We start from the raw sequence: 19,770 nt of genomic DNA, 5'->3' as shown, positions 1-19,770 counted from the left end.
TTATATGTCTTCGCTACCCAGGTTGACAGGCATTTTACAAATTCTTACATTTCAGTGGTTTTGCTTCATTCCATCCAATAAACAGGAGTTTTGGCGCCAGGAAATATTGGCTTCCTTATCCTATCCATCGATGATGGCCACATCTTCGTGGCTCCCAAAAGTTATTCCTTAATATGGCCGTAGTCGAGTGCATTGCAATTTTGTTCTGTCGCATTTGTGTTTTGTGTGATGACGGGTTACCTCGACGCGCATGACCAAATGAGTCTCTACCGAACTATGAGAGTAATTTGCACAGGTATGCGTCCTCCGCAGGAATTTCGTGTTGTTTTGTCGCAGTAAACAATCAGACTGGGTTGTGCTAACGTGGCGACATTTTTTGGGCAAAACAAGGCGCTTTAGTCTGCGCCAAATTATCATCAGACGTGCGAAAACACCGCAGGCCCAGCCTCCCTCGCGCGTTTCGTGCGTTCTGACGTGCGCTCATTGGGTGGTTGCGTGGAGAAAAGCGCACGGCCCGCTTGGTGTGGCAGGTAAAGAAGGCAGCGCACGAGAAACGCGTTGTCGCTGTGGCTATTTAACCCACGGCTCCGCTTGCTACTTGGTCGGATATACATTTACGGCGCATATGCCTTCAGCAGTAGAACGGTAGTCGTCCTACGTATCTAGCAATTTCAGGACTTCTCGTTGTAAGGTAATAAATGGTGTCGAAATAGGCAGTTGTGGCATAAAATTTTGTTGCGGTATGTATGGCGATTCCGGTTGTGCAGGCGAAATTGAATCGGTTTTCGATGCCGCTTTTTGTAGGGTCGATCGTCGTCTCATGTCTCCAAATGTGGTATTCGACTTTGTACTTATTTGTCGCGGCAACTCGGACGCAAGCCTTGAAAAGATATTTTTGCGCGTAGGTGCGAAACAAGGGCAGTCGCAGTAACGAAGGCCGGGCGTAGTTGAGGGAAATGTCGGCAAGGTAATCCCTATAGCAAACCCTCAGGTTATTCTTTTGCCATTTCAGATATTGCTGCCTTCTCGTAGTTATAAATTATACGCCTCATTTTTCTGAAAGCACTCAAGCAATGAAGTTTGTGCTTATCTTGGGCGCCATTGCCCTTGTCACGGCATCCGCCGATGGTAAGTACAAACCATCCTTACTTTGATAAGGTTAATCTTTGTGGATAAAATGTGCATGTTTTAACAGCAAATCCCGACTCGTATGATCTGTTCATGATGACCGGAGTCGCCAACACCTTGAGCCGGGGTCACCCGCTCTTCCGCAGCATTAAGGTTGATTCTACCGCACCTGATCACTTTATGCCCGCCTACAAATTCAAAAAACCTCTTGGACGCAACTCCCTGGCATCCACTGAGACAAGATTTACCTCTCTTGCCGCGTCGCTTGCGCAAAGCAATGGCTTCGTGCTGATTGCCACTCTTAAGCAAGCCCCGAAAAATATCGGCACATTGGTCAGCGTGACCCACGATCCGTTGGCATCATCCCTGCCTACCGCTTTCTTTGCAGTGGTGATCGATGTCAAAGGCAATCTAGTTGAACTGCATTATGGAATCGGCGACAACAAGCACGTGGCTTCTTTCCAAACAGAGGAATCGTATCAGGACGCATCCTCTTGGCAGAACTTCACCTTGGAAGTTTTCGAGGACACCGCAAGTCTTTACATCAACTGCAGGCTCATTGGATCGCACCGTTTGCAAACAAGATTCTACACAGGTTTCGATTCACGCGAGAGCCTGCTTCGACTTGGTAACGCTTACGGAGAGGGATCCGTCGATTTTAAGGTAAGGGCAACTGCAAAAAGTTGATACATGTTTTTTTTTGAGAATTGAGAAAATATCCCTTTGTACGACCCTGACGCCGCGCACTTTTATTGAGTTTGCATTGGCATGACTTGCATCGCAAACAGGCAGTTACACAATGGGCGATTTGTTGGCCCCCTATTTGGCAATTAAAGCGGTCTAGGAACCCTTGCCACGATGTGTGCACTAGATTCGATTAACATCGGGTTCCTGGCTACCATCGCCTACTTCAACGAACTTGATTGTTTTCGACCGTTTGTTTGCCCCTAGCGACAACCTCACTGGAATTTACGGCGACTGAGCGTGTTTGCTCGCTACCACTCCACTTCGCGTTGAACCTGCTATCGAGCAGGGCGGCGTTTGCCGATGATTTATTGGCTGTTTGTGCCCCTGTGCGTGTATTGTTGCTCTTGGGCGAGTTACTTGCTGTCCATTAGTTTATGAATTTTAGCCTCCGCAGTAGTTATCGAGCGTTATGTTTTACAAGCACTATTGACTGAAGTGCTTTGCGGTAAAACTGATTGGGGCGCCACTAAAAATTTAATTACAAAGCGGACAACGAGAATTTGCTGCATCGTGATTCATCGACGCCTGAGTTCGACGTTCTGGACTTAAACGTATGACTTTTGTAGGGTTCGATGCAAAAAGTTCGCTTTTTGGTTGGAGTCACTGACGTCCAGGAGATCATGCACGATCAATACCAGTGCGACATCGCCCCTAAAGGTAGGTGACGCGTGGTCTGTGTCAACATGTGCTTGGCCACAATGTGATCTTAAAAAGTGACTTGTTTTGTCTCGCAGTCGAGCCCAAAGCACCCATGCCTGTTTCGCCTTCAACCTCTCCCAACGCACCTTTTAGTCTTGCCCGCGAGATTGTCCTCCAAGTTTTGCGCGAAGAGTGCAACTTCTCCTGTACGGCCCCGAGTGAAAGCCGCCAATCACAGGCAGAAACTGTACTTCCAGATCACTTTGGCTCATGCTGGATGGACGAAATACGTTACGCTGATGGCGACGTTTGGCATCGTGATGATTGCACAAATTGCACCTGCAACGTAAGTGCATTTTCGAGCCAAAAATTCCACAGCTATAGCTTTGTCACGGCAACTACACCTAACCCATACCCACCCAGCGGGTTGGATGGAAGGGAAGCGTAGCCGGGCGCTGGGATTAATGAGGTTCTTCGGATGCGTGATATTAGGGCATATGGACTGGGCTTAATATGGGAGGCAGCCTGTTGTAGGGGAATGCCACTTCTGACATTTTGCGTTGAACGATCGGTGAGTCATTAAGTGGCCTGTTTTGAGGATCAACGAAATATATCACCCAGGCACCAAAATAAGGGGGGGTATTTTTTGTAATATGAAACGAAATGACAGTTCGTAATAAACAAGGAAACCTAACATAAGTATTAGAATATATTAACAAATAAATAGTAAAAGCGGTGCTTGTTGGTGGGCGAAGCGCGACAGCTGCCCATAATCAGTGATCCTAACCATTACTTACTTTCGCAGAAAGCAAGGATTCAGTGTACCGACATCCAATGCCCTGTATTGAATTGCATCGACATTGTCACCGTTCCTGGCGAATGCTGTCCCAGTTGCTCAGGTATGCAGCAACCACTCGTTACTTTGCCCTTTATTCAAAGAGTTTTGTCCCCTGGTATTTGCGTGCCATTTGGCAATTTTCAACACCCCCCGATAAGCCCCCGACCGTGCCTGCTTTGCGTTCACGATCCAGCGAAGAAAAAACCGCATCGACGAATAACGCGCGCATGGTGAATGTAACCCTGCCACTTGGCATCGCAGTCGATCGAACTCGAATTAAGCTGCAAAAGCACTGTAAACAGCATGGGCATCGCGTAGGCACTTATGGGTATTCGCGCGTGCTTATCTATTGGCGGGTGGCGCCGTTCGACGATAATAAACTAGTACCAGGAATGCCGCGCTCGCAAGCCTTGATCATTCGCTCGCGTCTCGCGGCTTGTTGGTTGGATAGGACCAACTTAAAGTCTTCCAAGTATCCACCCACGAAGAAACTTCGCTGCTGGAGAAGGGACTTTTACGTGCGTCATCGCCATTTTGATGATCAATTACACCGAGATCGCGTGGGAGGGGCCAAATGTCGAAACTCGAAACATCCCAAGAACGCAGTGGTTTTAATGCAAAAACTTGCGTTTCGGAAACGAGGGCTTCTACGGTCGCAGAAAACCCGATCCAAATTTCAAGAGTATACCCTCTATCTCGTTCTAAAGAGCGCGCACCCTTGCTGTGAATCAACTAAAATAACATCGACCCGGTTTGCACCATGGCACGCAAATTTGTGAATCACACCAAGGCCGGACGCCAGGTTGGGGCTGCTGAGTTGTCCTATCGGATTGCGAGACAGAGCTGACTTTTATAAAGGCGGCGAAGCGTGGGTAATCACAAGAGGTGGTCGGGTTTGGTGTGGTGATCTAAGTGCTCGAGTGCATGCCTTTAACAGGAAATGGGGGATATCAAGTTAATGCGGATGTTTTTTGTGGTATTGTACGCATCCCAGTCACCCTAAACCAAAACCTGCCTGCAGGAGAAAAGCCCCAATAACAGATCTTATTATGGAAACGGCGTCTGAGGGAATTCATGTCAAACGTATCATCTCAATTTAAATGTCAACTTTCAAGGGGATTTTTTTTACGTTTGTTTCCCTTGCTTTTCTATTCACGCAAAACCAATATTACAACTGATGAAAGTAGTAAATAAATTGCACCTAATTACATATTACAACAGATATTTTCAAACATTTAGTTTTTCGTTGTGGACGTTCGCGAGGCATATTGTTTTTTTTGTCACTTTTTTGTTACGCAATTGCACATGTTTGACCTTGGAATAGCTACGCGCCCGTTTGCTAATAGGGCCTCAATAGCACCTTGAAGTGCGTATTCAGCCGAGCTGAAACATAAGTAAAGAAGGTTGGAACGCTAATGAGTTTTTGCGGCGGTCGGCAAACAGTCGAACCCTAGGGCAGCAAAGTACTTGGTAATTGTGAGCTGACGTTGACGCAGTACCTGTTGGTCCAACGATTTTACCATTGTCGAGTTAAACCTTTTATAATTGGAAAAATCACCGCTGTGGGTTAAAACGCAATTCTTGCGAAAGGTTTGAATTCTTTGGGTATAAGCTGGTCGCGAGCGTTACCAAAAATGGAACCAGACCCCACAGTTTTCGAAACACCGCGATTAGAAATGATAACAGCGCATTCCTAACCGATGAGCCCAGGTTCGGCTTTCCTTATAACCGCCAGAGGCTCCGATTTTCATTTCTCTTGCGCAAAGATGACATCGGTACCAAGTAACGTGGTTACTGCTTCCCAGCAAGGCACACCTGTCGATATATATTGTGCTTTCCTATTAATATCTAATGCTGACAACCCCAAATAAATATAAAGTTTTGCGTGCCAATAGTGGAGATTTGCGTCGTCTCAGTGCCAACTCAAGATTTAATCGCTTCGTTGTGAATGGTTCATACGCTTTAGAACATTCTATTGTGGGCAACATGAACCTGTTGAGGTCTCAAGTGTTACAAAGCTTATGGTGCGTGTATTCTCTCACGTGTTCGGGCGGAATTCAAGGCATTTTGTTGACGCGCGCCACCCGTTTCTCGGATTAATTGCGTGCGACTTCCTAATAAGGACTCGCATCATGCGTGTCATCGCTTGGCCAGGTGGCCCCGTTCATTTCTGTATAAAATCTCCGCAGTTATCTGAAAACCCGTTTCTGCCTAACATCTCGTCCTTATCGATTGGGTTACACCAGTGTGACACAAGATTAGAACGATCGGGGTTGTTTGCCCAAGTTCACATCTCGGCTCGTGTCTGTTTTGACATGCGTGCGACTGGTCTATTCAGGCGGGGTCCAAACAGGTTCGAGTGCCGCCGCGACGTGTTTACTCGCGCCCATGTACGTCACAACTACGCGCGACTCGGGACTGAAATCTTAACTTGAACAGCTGCGTCAGCGAATGCTGTCGTAAGTAGATTTAAAAACTGGAAAGTTCGCTGCAAACTCGAACCGCGCGGCGCCTCAAAAGCAATAGATGGTATGTTTTACGCCATACAAATTCCGGCCGTACCTCGAAACGGGCCAACGTGCGGCCTGCGACAACATGGCATTCGCCCTGGGACAACAAATTTACGGTTCAATGACGGTCAACGACGGAAGTGGCGCGTTGGTGCTGAAAGCAATACACGAATGCAACCTTGGATCACCCACGTACCCCTTCCTGTTTAAATATGCCAGTGAGCTCAAGGCCATATAAGGCCAAAAAACGGTATTCGCGAAAAATACGTGACGGTTTGTTTTGGGGCTTGCAGAAGACGCCGAAGGTTTCTCTCCGTGGTCCAGCTGGTCCGAATGCACAGTGACGTGCGGAATTGGTCATGAGACGAGAGGACGATCATGCGACAGAGCGCATTTCGAGTGTGATGGTCCGAGCATCCAAAGCCGAAATTGCATCAGAGACCCATGCAACATCAGGAGTAAGTTTTTTAGAAAAATATGAATCTGAACAAGTTAAAGGGTATTATAATTTTTTGTGACTATCTATAATTCATATTTTTCCTTTTGACCCAGTTTTGACTCAAAACAGAGTCCCTGCTTTTTAGCGAAACGTAAATATTTCTTAAATTGCATTTCAGTTCATCGCGACGGCGGGTGGTCTCCATGGACAAAGTGGGCTCCCTGCAGCGTCACTTGTGGCAAAGGAAAATCAACGAAGATCCGCAGTTGCAACTCGCCACTGCCACAGCTAGATGGCGCACCGTGCGTGGGAGACGACCGCAAAACCCGAGTTTGCAAAATGTCTCCGTGTCCAGGTGAGGTGCAGACGAGTGTTCTCACACGAATTGACGAATTCTCACCACGAAAATAGAAAACCTAAAGATTACAAGGGGTTTACCTTAATGCCTCGCGCGTGTTTGATATTAAGGTTTGTGAGGTAATTTTGTCGCGAAGGTCAAAGCACTTACCGCGCCCCGGGAGTTGATCTCATAAGTGCTATGTGCCGGCCTAACCTCATCCCATTTCTTTCCACAGTCGACGGCGGTTGGGGAGCCTGGGGGTTGTGGAGCGACTGCAGTGCTACGTGCGATTCCGGTTTCAGAACCAGGAGCAGAAGATGTAACAATCCCAAGCCTCGGTTTGGCGGCAAGACTTGCAGCGGTGATTTGAAGATGACGGAATCGTGCATTGTGAAGGCTTGCCCAATAGGTAAAGAACATTTTAACCCGTCCATTTTAAGTCTTCGAATCAAACTGTCACCTGTTCTGACAAATCACCTCACTGTTGTTGACCTCACGTTCGACAGAGCACGATGCAAGCGTGACCAATTTTGGCAGTGAAATAGAGAGCCGTGTGCTTCTGAGGTTATGCGCGGGTTATTAATACGAAAATCTCTTTGTACAGACGGCTGCCTGTCTAGCCCTTGTTATCCTGGCGTGGAATGCACTTCATACGTTGACGGAACGTTCGTCTGTGGCGCTTGCCCCGCTGGAACGCAGGGTGATGGTCTGGAATGCGAAGACATCGACGAGGTAAGCATTTTTTGTATTCAGTCAACAAATCGGTTATAAGTGGATTTGTCAAACGTCTGATCCATCCCAGTTTATTTATCCCACATCAGTTGATTAAAATGCAACCAAAGAAAAATTCCCTGCTCTAAGTAACATAGGATTTCAAATGATCAAGGGGAATTCTCCATTAGTCAGTATCGACAAACGACAGCCTAAGAGTAGAGAAATTTATTGCAGTATAAACCAGTATGGCGTGGAATATGGGCGCGCCTCTAAACATTAAAACAGTAAAACAACCGGTGGTTCGTCGAACGATTGTATCTTGAAGTAAATCTGTCTGGGAATGCACTTTAAAATACTTCGCGGTGAGGTACGATGGTGTTAATATTTTTTGCAAACCAACTCCAGTGTAGATAAAAGATTGATGGCAGGATTTGGCACCTAAGTTTAGCGGACTGCTGCACGAAACCACTCCGAAAAGCAATGAACTAACAAAGATATGCTAAAAAGACTAAAAAGATAATATATTAAAAGCTACATAATATGCGCCGTGAAAAGTACATGCTGTCATTGCTGTGGTGATATAACTGATTTTCAAGGTATATGGCAGAGCAAAAATATTCTCTTGAACAAAAACCGTATCTTGTTTCAGTGTTCCTTGGTCCCAGATGCTTGCTTTCACGCTAACGACGTTCACCGCTGTCAGAACCACTTCGCCGGCTACACTTGTCTTCCCTGCCCAGACGGCTACAGAGGTACCTGAGTGCAATATTTCGAACACCGCAATCCGTTGTTGTTGTTTTTTCAAAACCCCGAAACGCCCGACCCCTATCCAACATCCTGTGTAAAACGATCTGACGTATTTGCAGGCGATCAACCAACCGGAGTCGGTGCCGAATACGCCTTGGCACACAAGCAAGTATGCAGGGTCGTGAACCCTTGCACGGACGACGGAAACCCGTGCACGTCCAATGCCCAATGCATCTTCCTCGGCCTCACCATCACCCCTCCATTCAAGTGCAAGGTGCGCGTTTGAGTTTGTTTAATTTGTGCGGTAAAACCGACATCCGGATCGGAGGGCGATACGGTAAACAATTGTTGCCTCGCGCAAACACTTTCCAAGCCCCAGTGTAATTCGTTCGCCATTCGAGTGCTTTGCAAATTTATGTTGCGTGCGCAAATCACGGGATTTGAGGGAAAAGACATATCGGGAAATCGAACATGCCCTATCGAGTAGCGCGCTTTCGAGTTGCTTTGGCAGCGCGATTGCCAGCTCTGGACGATAAACAAGTTACTGTACTTGGGTTAATTTGTGTTTTATTGTGCTTGCAGTCGCTATATCAATGTCAATTTATAAGTTGTAAAGAATCGAAGAAGATTCAGATGAATGTGTTAGCTGCCGGGAACAATAAATTTAATATCTACGCGTTGGGATGTTTATTCCCAACCTGTTTGCTCAATTTTGCGGCGCACCTGTTCCATATTGTCCGCATGGGGACCCCCACCAAGCCACCGCTGGGCTTTTGACAAAACATGGAGAAATTCACCTTGATGACGACAAAGAATGCGGATTTCTGTCATGTTTGTTGTTGGACTGCCGTGTTACAACACATGTAATATTGTAGGGAGAGCTTTCCGGGCCACAACACATGTAATAAGATCTCGGTTCGAGTGTGTCAAACGTAGGTCGTGGGGAATGGACAGTTGTTTCTCCTTGCTGTTGAATGTTGCTCAATGAATCAGCAACAGCTGTACTTAACATACTTATTTTCTATATTTGCAGTGCCTCCCCGGATACGCCAGCGCCCCGGGATGCGAGGGACTCGTTTGCGCCGACGATACCGACTTGGATGGCGTCGCTGATGAAGAAGTCACTTGCGTGAATGACGGAGTGACCGTAAGTTACCCCTTGTTTTCAGCAGCTACTTACAGACATGACGTTTTCCAAACGATATGGATTTAATAAATTTATGATATTGCAGATATCTCGTCCCGGCGACAATTGCCCACTTCTGCCTAATAGCGGCCAAGAGGATCAGGACAAAGACGGAATCGGCGACAGTTGCGATGACGACATTGATGGTGACAAGTTTTCCAACAGAAGGGTAAGTGACAATACGTTGCTCGTGGCCATAATTTATTTTTAATTGCACCAGAAATGTGGTTTCATTTGATGCCAACGGCATAAAAAAAAATTTCATAAAACATAAAATATTTGCCGCAATATTGGTGCTGGGACACAGTTTAAGGCTAACTTACCATCTTAGTTGGTGGTCTTAAAGCTAAAACGCTGCAAATGACAAGAGGCCGGTGATCAAGAGCTTTAATCGGAATTGCCAACGCGAAGGAATTTGGGTATAACCTATCTGATTGCCGCGTCTAAAGCAACTTGATCCAACGATTTGCACGCGCTTGCTTTCACCGAGCGTCATAGCCTGGCCCTGCCAGCAGACACGGATCAAGTGTTTTGAAAAATTCACCGTGACAAAACATTAAGCGTGCAGACTTTCACCACAGAGAAGCTCAATGGTTTAAAAACGTTGTTTTTTTGCAGGACAATTGTCCATACGTACCGAACCCAAACCAGTACGACATGGACCGCGATGGAGTGGGTGACGTTTGTGACAACTGTGTTCACAATCGCAATGCTGACCAGATCGACACTGACGGCGACGGTCAAGGCGACACCTGTGACTTGGACATCGACGATGATGGTATGGGATCACATTTTACTCAACGAGTTTCTTTAAACAAAAAACGCTTCTTTCATCGAAATATGTTTTTTTCATATAACGATGAATAATTTTTCTTAGGCGTTGAGAATATAATGGACAACTGCGTGTACGTCTATAACCCAAACCAGGTTGACAGCGACCGAGACGGAGTCGGTGATATGTGCGACAACTGCCCGCTAGTCTACAATCCACGACAGGTAAACCTCATACTTACCAAAGAACAAACCATCAACGACGACCAAATAATATTAATCTCAATGCTTTTTCTTTTAGGCCGACCGCGATTGGGATGGCGTGGGCGATGACTGTGACACCAACTTAGACATCGACGAGGATGGTGTTCAAAATAACTTGGACAATTGCCCGTACATTGCTAACTCAAACCAGGCCGACCACGACAAGGATGGAAAGGGTAAGATATTGCAGTCTTGACTTAAACTTACAGGTTGGGATTGGATACTTAACTGCGCTGTGTTCTTATAGGCGATGCCTGTGATTTCGATGATGACGATGACGGTGTCAAAGACCATTTGGACAACTGTCGCCTGGTTGTGAATCCAAGCCAGCTGGACTCCGACGGTAAGATAAATATTATTTGCGACAGACCAGCAGTGAACATTTTTCTTCACTCCTGTTAAATAAATAAACAATGACAGAAATCGAATTTTCATTTCATTTTATTCGCAGGTAACGGCAGAGGAGATTTGTGCGAGGGTGATTTCGACGACGACGGCATTGACGATATTATGGATGCCTGTCCTTTGAATGCTGCGATCAGTAAGACCGACTTTAGCAAATTCGACATGATTCCACTCGATCCTAGCGGCACTGTACAAGTTGACCCCAAGTGGACCGTGCGACACAAGGGCAAAGAACTCATTCAAACCGTCAACTGCGACCCTGGTTTGGCGATAGGTACGTCTCATTGTATAATGAACATACGGACCATATTAGATTTGCACATATAATAGTTGTTCACATTTTTGCAAGAAAAAATGATTTGAATGCATTAAACAATGCAAATACATTTGGAGCACACCAGCACAGTGGAATTAACTTTTTTATGCAGACTAATTGCACATATTTTGACAGAAAAAAACTGAAAATTGTCGTCAAAGTGGTGGTCTTGTTTAAAAACAACTTGATTTCTAATTTACAGGAAAGGACAGTTTTGAAGCGGTTGACTTTAGCGGAACTTTCTTCGTTAACACCGGCAAAGACGACGACTACGCAGGCTTCGTGTTCGGTTACCAATCCGCAAGTCGCTTCTACGTTGTCATGTGGAAGCAAGTTTCCCAAACCTACTGGCACAACACCCCTTCCGTTGCCCAGGCCTACGGCGCTTTGCAAGTCAAAGTAAGTACGCTTTAAAACGGTAGGCACGTTTATTCGCGTGTTCTTCTCGTAAGAGGTAAATTCGTGTTGATAAATAAATCGTGATAAATTTGACCGCAAGATTGCCACTTTGTTTATCATTTATCAGCACGAACGCTTAGACGGAAGTCGGTTGCAGGATTTTCTCTGATACATAAAAACGAATCCACACTGACAAGCACCATAAGTCAGTTAACAGCGGTTATTCCGTCTGGCACGATTCCGACCCTGTCGAACCAACAAGAGAAGCTAATCTCGTTTTTCACTGTTTGGTAAACCAGCAAATCTCTTGAGCGCTAGTCCGATAATTTTCCGCGGTCGAAGGATTTTCCAAACCTGCGCAACGATAATTGTTTCCGTAAACCTAAACCCAATTCTCCGTTATTGGCGGATCGAATGTGCAAATCCTCTACAGCCGTAGAATGGGGTTCGCATACCAGACGATTCAACTATGTACATTCTTGCACAGGTTGTAAACTCCACCACAGGACCCGGTGAGGCTTTGAGGAACGCACTTTGGAACACAGGCGACACGCCAAATCAGGTAAAGGTTTTTCTTGTTCTTGTAAACATGTATTGGGCGTTCGCACGGGTTGCGTGCGCGGCACATTCCAGACTCTTAAACTTGCGATTTATCGCAACTTAAATCGCATATTTTGTGGTCGCCGCAGCTCACGGTGCCGAGATAAATTAGGAGCCACAACTTGTTTAAAATGCACATGTTAATTGGATGATAAGCAACTTAAATGCCGCGAGTCTTAAGAGAATCTGCACGCGCTACGTGGTACTATTTGGCGCAACGTCTGGTAATCTGTTTTGGAATGTGCAGCTCGATAACATCGGTTTCCTAAAACGCAAGGCTTTGTTAATTGCACAGGTGCGCACTTTGTGGTATGACAAGAAACACCAGGGTTGGAAAGACTACGTTGCCTACAGATGGACTTTGCAGCATCGTCCCGACACCGGCTTTATCAGGTAAGAAATAACTTGAAAAGAAGGGTTGGTACGCACCGATAAGACCACAGAAAACAAAAAAAAACGAATATTTCAACCAAGACTAATTTTTTTTTGTAAAGTTCGTACCTACTGCTATTCCCGCAAACTCGCAAGCCTATATGCGCATAACATATATAGCACCGAATAAGGAATACCAGAGAAGGCTGTTTTCCAGACATTCCAGAGTTTTTCCTATAACGCTTGTTGTTGATTGATTACTCAACTTAATCACCTCCGTAGAATCGTGCGCTGAATGTTTATCTCGCTCCAAAATCCCTGAATTTGCAGCCGTTTACTAAGTGCTCTCTTCTGCTTACTAAAGGGTGACGATGTACGAGGGCAAGCATCTCCTCGTCGACTCCGGGCCAATCTACGATAAAACATACGCAGGTGGAAGGCTCGGAATGTTCATCTTCTCCCAGGAGATGGTCTTCTTCTCAGACATGGAGTACACATGCAAAGGTAAGCGAGAGATTTAACGAAAATATTCTTACTACAAGTGCACTTGAGATTCAATTACTCGCCTTAAGTGCTGCATTCTCGCGACGGGGCAAGCTAAGTCAACATTCCATTCTTTTTGTTTATCTGCAGACACGTGAAGCTGAAGGTCAGAATTTATGGTGTTTACCGGATATCAACGCTAAAACAGCTTTCGAAGGCTCGCCGCGTGACTAATGGACGCGCTCCAGTACACCAGTGGAAATAGTTCTAGCTTAAAACTTATCGCTTTGTTTTTGTTAGTCTTTTTTAAGAAATAGAGCATCAGCATGCACTTTCCAGTGGCGGAAACTTTCCTTTTCGCGAGCTTACTGAAGTTTTTGTGAGATTTGGGGTATTTTGTAATATTTATATGCGCGACTGCTTCGCACCAGCAATGTGTAAAACACGCCAATATATAATAATAAAAAACACTTATTTTCGTTTAACCATTTGTTAAGCTGATCTTTTCGTGTTTCAGTCAAATGTTGTTTAAATAACAATATGTCCACTGTAGTAACCGTCGCTGCTGTCTGCCCTTGCGTTTGTTTTACCTTTCATGCGTTGTTTTTTTACTTCTTGCCATGGATGAAAAATTCGCGTCACCAAAAATCTCCCCCCCAACGCGATAATTTTTTCTTTTAAAACTTGGCGCAGGCGGCTTTACTTGCTTTTAAAGCGCGTGTAGTACCCTTTGTCCTGGTGAACTTTTTCGGTATTTATTATCGTTGTTAGTTTAACTTTCGCCTGTGTTTTGCGTTTTCCTGTTGCTTGGAGAAGGCAAATAAATTAGTGCATTGGAAATATATGATTATATTTTTTAACGAGGTGGTTGTTGAGCAAAAATAACTTTGCACAGAAACAGACGTTCAGGCTGATATGTGGTCATTGCAACAATACGACTGGGATAACTATATGGTGGCGTTTCGAAATTTAAAGGGACTTGTCAAATGTACTTCTGCTTTGTGTTTAACGCAACAGCATTCAATCTCATATTTTCCTGCCAAGGAATATTCGTCAACAGTTTGATTGGCCATATCTTTTAGGTCAATGTACCTGTAAATACGACAACACGATCAAAACGATGCTTTTTTAAATTCAGACTTTTTAGGAGTTATTTACCCCAACGCCATTTCTTTGTTGAAGGTAAATGTATGAATGCCGACTCGAGTTTCGCCAACAACCTCGTCATTCCTCCATATTGCTTCACAACCAACGAGCCGGACCGGACTAAAAATTACAAACATGTTTAGCTTTAAACAAAAAAATTATCATCAAGCAAATTACTATCAAAAGAAATAAAGAAAAAATTTTTTATGTGGGAGATACAATTAATAAAAGTGCATGCAATATTGACGATTCGTCTGATCTTACTCGTCAACAGTAAAGTATGCCAAAGACTTGTTCGCCCGTTCATTTTGTATTTCAGCAACCGCGTTGGAACCGTAATACTGTCGATTGACGTCACAGAGATGGGTCAAGCGCGCCTCCAGCGGCAAGTCATTGGAGATCAGACTCCTGCACCATTTTGGAAAACCTTCAAGGCAAAAAAAATTGAAACAAAAACTAAACAAGGCAGAGTTTAGATTGGCGGCATCGCGGACCAACTTCATAATCGTTTGGTAACAAACTACTAATAAATAGTAAAATTAACTTTGGTTTGTTTGTCGCACGCAAGATTATTCTTGTTGTGTCTAAAGTATATGTGGCCTAATTAATATTGCTGCGTGATAAAGACAACTAAGCAACAAAATTAACAAAAACATGCGATAGTTGACCTGCTTCCATGCCAAGAACCTCCATAGCCCTGGAACCTGCATCACAGCCTCCATGATTTGTCACCTGTTCCATGATCGTTTCATATACTTTCACAACATGAACCCTCTCACACATGATATCGTAACCATGCTCACCACAAAACGAGTTCCTGTAATTGCCTTTGCTCTGTTTAATCCAATATATGATCATTTGCTTTATAAAACCGACGCTTACTTGACCAGGAAAACGTCTACGCCGCCGATCCTGGGTTTTGCGAAGGAATCTTTTAAAAGCATTGATAGATAAACTCCATGGACCACCTGCTGCAGAACTTCACCACTGCACAGAATTTCAGCAAATAACCAAATATCGCTTCAAAGTTCCTGTGGATGTCGCAGGTAATTTTTACCTTTTGGGCCCTTGCAGTGTCAACGAAGTGAGTTCCTTCGTCTTATCATTAAGTGTGTACCGATAACCGCGACCTTTTAAGACGTTTTCGATGTGAGCAATGCAATACTCTGTTGTTGGATCCTCTACTATCATGAGATATTTATTGCCTAAACAAACAAACTAGCAATTGGAGTCAAATGATCGACACGCACATTGAATCCATCACCATCTTACCGTCGTCGTCCATTTTGTGAACTACCAGGTGTGCTTCGAGTCCTCCCTTGTCATTTAACATTAGTGTTTGGGTGCCTTCATTACGGCTCGAATCAGAGGTGACGTCACGTGAGAAAATGAACTTGGCGGCCTCGGATGCGTCGGGGCCTTCGAGGACAAGCTTGCCCATGGAACTGGTGTTGTACAAGACGCACGATGTCCTACATGCAGCACACTCTCTTCCTATCTGTAAGACGAAGTTTATTGGATTTTTTTGAAAAACTTTACCTACATGCCTTTTGTGACAATTGAAAAAGTGTTTGTTCAAATTCACCAGTCTTTTCTTACCGCGGCATGCACTGGTCCAGGGAACTGGAAAGTGTGCTCGTGTTTCAATGCAGCAGCATATTCGTAATCTTCGTGTGGCCTGTTTCCGTATGCACCATAGAAATCATATTGCTTTACTTCAGTCTTTGCGTCTTTTGAAAAATATGCGGGTCGTTCCCAGCCGTGTTTCTCTTCGTAAAAGCAACCACGGCCAAGCAGAACCTAAATAACCACGTTTACAGAGCAAAAATAACAAGAAACCCTGATAGATTCAATCTGTAATGGTTAGTGGTACAAACTGGTTTGACCGTTTTAACGTTTTAATGTATAAGGCTAAAAACAGAGTAACATGTGACGGACGTAAGTACGACTCTGCTTTCAAATAAAAAACAACGCAGCTGTCAAATTTTTAGCCGAGTAAAATAATAAAAATCTCAGTATAGGGTACCCAACGGATCGACGTTGATCGATATAGGTACCACAAAGTGAAATTTGTATGCCGCTAGTGTAAAAGCTAGCACAGTGTCACAGTCAACAGCTGCACTAATGAAAATAACAAAACTTTAACGTTTAAATGACATCAATTGACCTGGTGGAGTGGATCAGACTGTAAATTTCTTCCAGCTAACGGTTGGTCGTTGGGGTAGACAATATTGTAATGAGTGACGTAGCTCTCGTGTGAACGCTCCTTAATCCAGGTTCTATTCGAAATTGCTCTCGTCGGAAATCGCCTTTGGTGGATCAATGGGTTATATACGGGTGACATCTGTAGTTACAAACTGCTTGACAGCACTGCTGCCACAACATACTTGATATCCCAGGAAAATATATCGAGTTCTGGTTTTCCGTGCAAAGCTAACATTGCAATTTGTTCGCCGGCTCCACCTCCCAACATCATTCCCCCGCCGTTAAAACCGCTTCCATAGAAGAAACCTCGCACAGCTGCTGATTCTCCGATCAGTGGATTGCCGTCAGGCGTGAACGATTCTGTGTGGCAAACGGACAATTTAACCTCACCACCGAAACATTTGCGGACATGCACTACCAAAAAAAATTCATCTCGAAATGGGTTTTGTAGTTGATGCCAATGGTAAAACTGGTTTGGCGGCAAAATATGTTATTAGGTTACTTGTATGTTGAACAAAAAAACCCATTTTTTTAAGAAATTTTGCGACAGTTTCTTCTATTCCAATTCTTCTATTGGTGGAGTTATAGTTGTATCAGCTACGCTGCTTTAATTTGAGGAAGGTAACATCGTTGGATGAAGCCACTAACGATGAGTTTTAATTTCCTACCCGGACCGCAAATTGTCGTTCGAATACCAGACTTGGCGATTGCAGGCATGATATCGCAACCGAATTGTAGCAATGGCCCGTAAACGTCCCAGTCCAAATCGTAAAGCCCGAAATTGAAATCGTCGGCAACCTAGGAGCAGAAAATTGTGTGAATACGTAGCCATAAAATGTACACTTTTAAACTAACAAGGCTTTTAGGTGTGCATTTTAATTTTGTTGAAATTTACATGTGCAAACTTTACAGTTAATGAGAATTACCAGGTGAAAATCTATAGAATGTAAAAGTTCATTATTTTGAAACCCATTCACCGTTTCGCAAAGAATCGGATTTTTCTCGTAACCTCCGACTTGCAATGTTTCGCCCTGGCGCTTTAGGTACATCCCCGCATCGTGATGACGTACGTTTGGCAGTTCGCGGGCTCCTTCTATTGGTTGCGTTACGGCGTAAGCTTGTCTGAATGCCACCTGAGGTGTTTCTACACCGACCATCTATGGTTTGGAAAAAGTTATCAGGCGTTGTTGTTTTAATTGGTAACGTCATGTTTTTGTAAAAGATGAAAACCAAACGATAAAACCGCACATGGCAGATTAGAACTACTGCATTGAATCTGCAAGTAGGTATGAAATTAGCGAAGTTTTAAACGTAGAAGGTACGCCACTGCGAAGTCTGGACCTAAGCAGAAAATAAACAACACTTTCCATGAAGATAAGTTTCTGGCTTCAGCAGAAGCGGATGTTGCTAAAACAATACGACGTTCGGTTGCGTAGTATAAGGAATAGAGATTATGGTCAAACCTGTCCTATTTTGGGAGCCCACACGCCTGCGCAGTTGATCACGTGACCGGTCCTGACGGTACCAAGATTTGTACGAACAGAAGAAACGCGACGTGTTCCGAAATCATCAATATTTGTGTCGACACCGTTAACTCGACAGCTTTGAAAAATCTAAAACGTGTAGCTGCACAGGAATTCAAACGAAGCGTTCTGAGACAATAATGCATACCTGTGCCCCGTACTTTTCTGCCGCTTTTGCATAAGAAGCACAAGTTGCTGTCGGATCCATAGTGCCATCTAGCGGACTGTACAGTGCTCCGACAAACTGCGAAACGTCCAGCAGTGGATGTACTTCGCGCATTTCGTCGGTCGAAAGAAGAAACGCTTCAATTCCTAGCACTTTCGCCAACTAAAAGAGAGCCGATATGTAAATACATTGTTCAATGCAAATTCCACAAGATTAGCGTGAGTTGTCATTATTTTGGCCTACTTTATAAATATACTCAGAGCCGAAAACGCTATTCTCAACACCAAGTTTTTTTAAAAAAATATCAAGTCCAAGGCGGGCGCAAAGCATTAGGTATATGTCAACTCTGTGAACAGAAAAAGTATGTTTGCCCTCCGACCGAGTCCGCAAGACTGTCGTAATGGCTCGAAAATCAAACAACATACAAGGTAATATATTACTGTAGTTGCGCGCCTGTAAGCTTCCATCCTCTGGTCATTGCAAGCTGTGAACAAGCCACCTGTCTGAACCCAACCTGTCTCGGCACCTACTTCCTTTGATAAAACTGACGTCATTAATTCGTGCGTCCGTGACACTATTTGCATTTCCAGATGTCGAGTCGCCACCCTCCATAACAAACCTATAGAGTTTGAAGCTAAGTTAGGCCCTGCAAACGTTAAATATGAGTATGGGTATGTGTAAACTTATGTTTATTTGTCCCAAATCGTCATGAAGGAGCGAATATTTGAGCAGTTATACCTGTATGCAGTTATCGTACATTACATGAAAGTTGCTATAATTTTATAAAGCATCAGGACACACGTCAGCTAATTTATACGTTATTTTACGTATAGTTACCGGACGTATGCCAAGTTGTCCCGGCCGTAAGCTTGTCCCTTTCGAGCAAAAGCACCTTTCCCGCACCAAACTTGGCAAGATGGTAAGCGGTGCTGCAACCTACACTGCCACCTCCAATAACGACCACATCAGCTTCTACTGGCAACTGTCCTTTAGCGTTTGAAACGAAGTTTCGTCTACAGTTGTATTGAACTGGGCTCACGGCGGTTGCTGTACTGCAATTCCACAAAGAAAATACAAAAAAAATGTGGTTTATGGCATAAAAATCATTACCACACTATTAATTACCTATTACAACAAACAAGGCCAAACCACTGGGTCCGCAGAAAAGTCATTCGCAGAAAATATGTCATTGTATCGTGAAAATACAAACTATGCTGACGCAACTACAGCATTGTGTGTTCGGACCGAATGTTCCAGTTGCTGGATTTTGGGCTGGAGATCAATTTAAACAAACTTCTAGGAAGGAAATATCGTAAACATCATGTTACTGTGTTTTTGCAATCCATATGGCGGTAGAGATTTGTATATGTAACGACGCAACATGTTGTTAAATACGTGTCGAAGAGGGGCCAAAGGCGGCATTCATGGCTGGTTTGAATAATAGTAATAATAAAAGTAATATATAGTAATAAAAAATAGCGCCCATAATGCGAGACAGTATACGTAATTCCAGTTGCGTGTTGTTCTCATGGAAATATCTTATTTCATGGTTTCAAGCGGAAACAGTTAAGCGAGCCTGCTGCATGTGCAAGCCTGTGCAAGCCTGCACAACAAGGCCGATTTGAAGTCGCTTACAGCTATATCATGGAACTAAGTATTAAAGGAACTTTAGTTGCATGAAGTTTAATTTAAAAAAATTGAAGTTTAATTGCATTATAATAAAAATATAAAAGCAATTTCAATGTATTATCGCAAACTTGCACACCACCATGCTAAATTTTCTGGAATAAGTGCTTCAGAAACGTTACGCGTCCTAACCACGTTTCGAAAAC

General features: G+C 44.2%; 2 protein-coding genes across 3 annotated transcripts; one reads left to right on the top strand and one right to left on the bottom strand.

Moving 5' to 3' along the window:
• Positions 1–997: 997 nt before the first annotated feature.
• LOC145899398 (thrombospondin-1-like) lies at positions 998–13,738 on the top strand. 2 transcript variants are annotated; one of them, XM_082988157.1, is made up of 23 exons: positions 998–1,128; positions 1,196–1,791; positions 2,442–2,532; positions 2,610–2,860; positions 3,320–3,413; positions 6,156–6,320; positions 6,480–6,656; positions 6,877–7,050; positions 7,246–7,373; positions 8,005–8,107; positions 8,222–8,376; positions 9,136–9,249; positions 9,335–9,457; positions 9,907–10,066; positions 10,166–10,284; positions 10,361–10,499; positions 10,571–10,666; positions 10,775–11,002; positions 11,247–11,443; positions 11,931–12,005; positions 12,339–12,436; positions 12,780–12,919; positions 13,049–13,738. In XM_082988157.1, the coding sequence occupies exons 1-23, from the start codon at positions 1,074–1,076 to the stop codon at positions 13,054–13,056; spliced, it is 3,486 nt and encodes a 1,161-aa protein (XP_082844283.1). In that variant the 5' UTR covers positions 998–1,073; the 3' UTR covers positions 13,057–13,738. The 2 variants fall into 2 exon arrangements, with proteins under 2 accessions (XP_082844283.1, XP_082844281.1); XM_082988155.1 differs by lacking the exon at positions 13,049–13,738 and having other exon boundaries at positions 12,780–12,936.
• Positions 13,739–13,845: 107 nt separating this feature from the next.
• On the bottom strand, positions 13,846–19,128 carry LOC145898162 (sarcosine dehydrogenase, mitochondrial-like). Its single transcript, XM_082986595.1, has 17 exons — positions 19,064–19,128; positions 18,776–18,990; positions 18,379–18,557; positions 17,921–18,100; positions 17,713–17,862; positions 17,227–17,406; positions 16,918–17,047; positions 16,432–16,609; positions 16,212–16,353; positions 15,644–15,844; positions 15,317–15,542; positions 15,102–15,249; positions 14,927–15,031; positions 14,713–14,861; positions 14,309–14,471; positions 14,057–14,164; positions 13,846–13,990 (listed from the first exon to the last, which is right to left on the bottom strand). The coding sequence occupies exons 1-17, from the start codon at positions 19,126–19,128 to the stop codon at positions 13,846–13,848; spliced, it is 2,664 nt and encodes an 887-aa protein (XP_082842721.1).
• Between the last annotated feature and the right edge of the window lie 642 nt (positions 19,129–19,770).

Source organism: Ascidia mentula, chromosome 4, assembly GCF_947561715.1.
Source record: "Ascidia mentula chromosome 4, kaAscMent1.1, whole genome shotgun sequence".
Lineage (NCBI taxonomy): Eukaryota > Metazoa > Chordata > Ascidiacea > Phlebobranchia > Ascidiidae > Ascidia > Ascidia mentula.
Note: the sequence above shows the minus strand (reverse complement) of the source record. Positions and strands in the feature narration are given on the sequence as shown.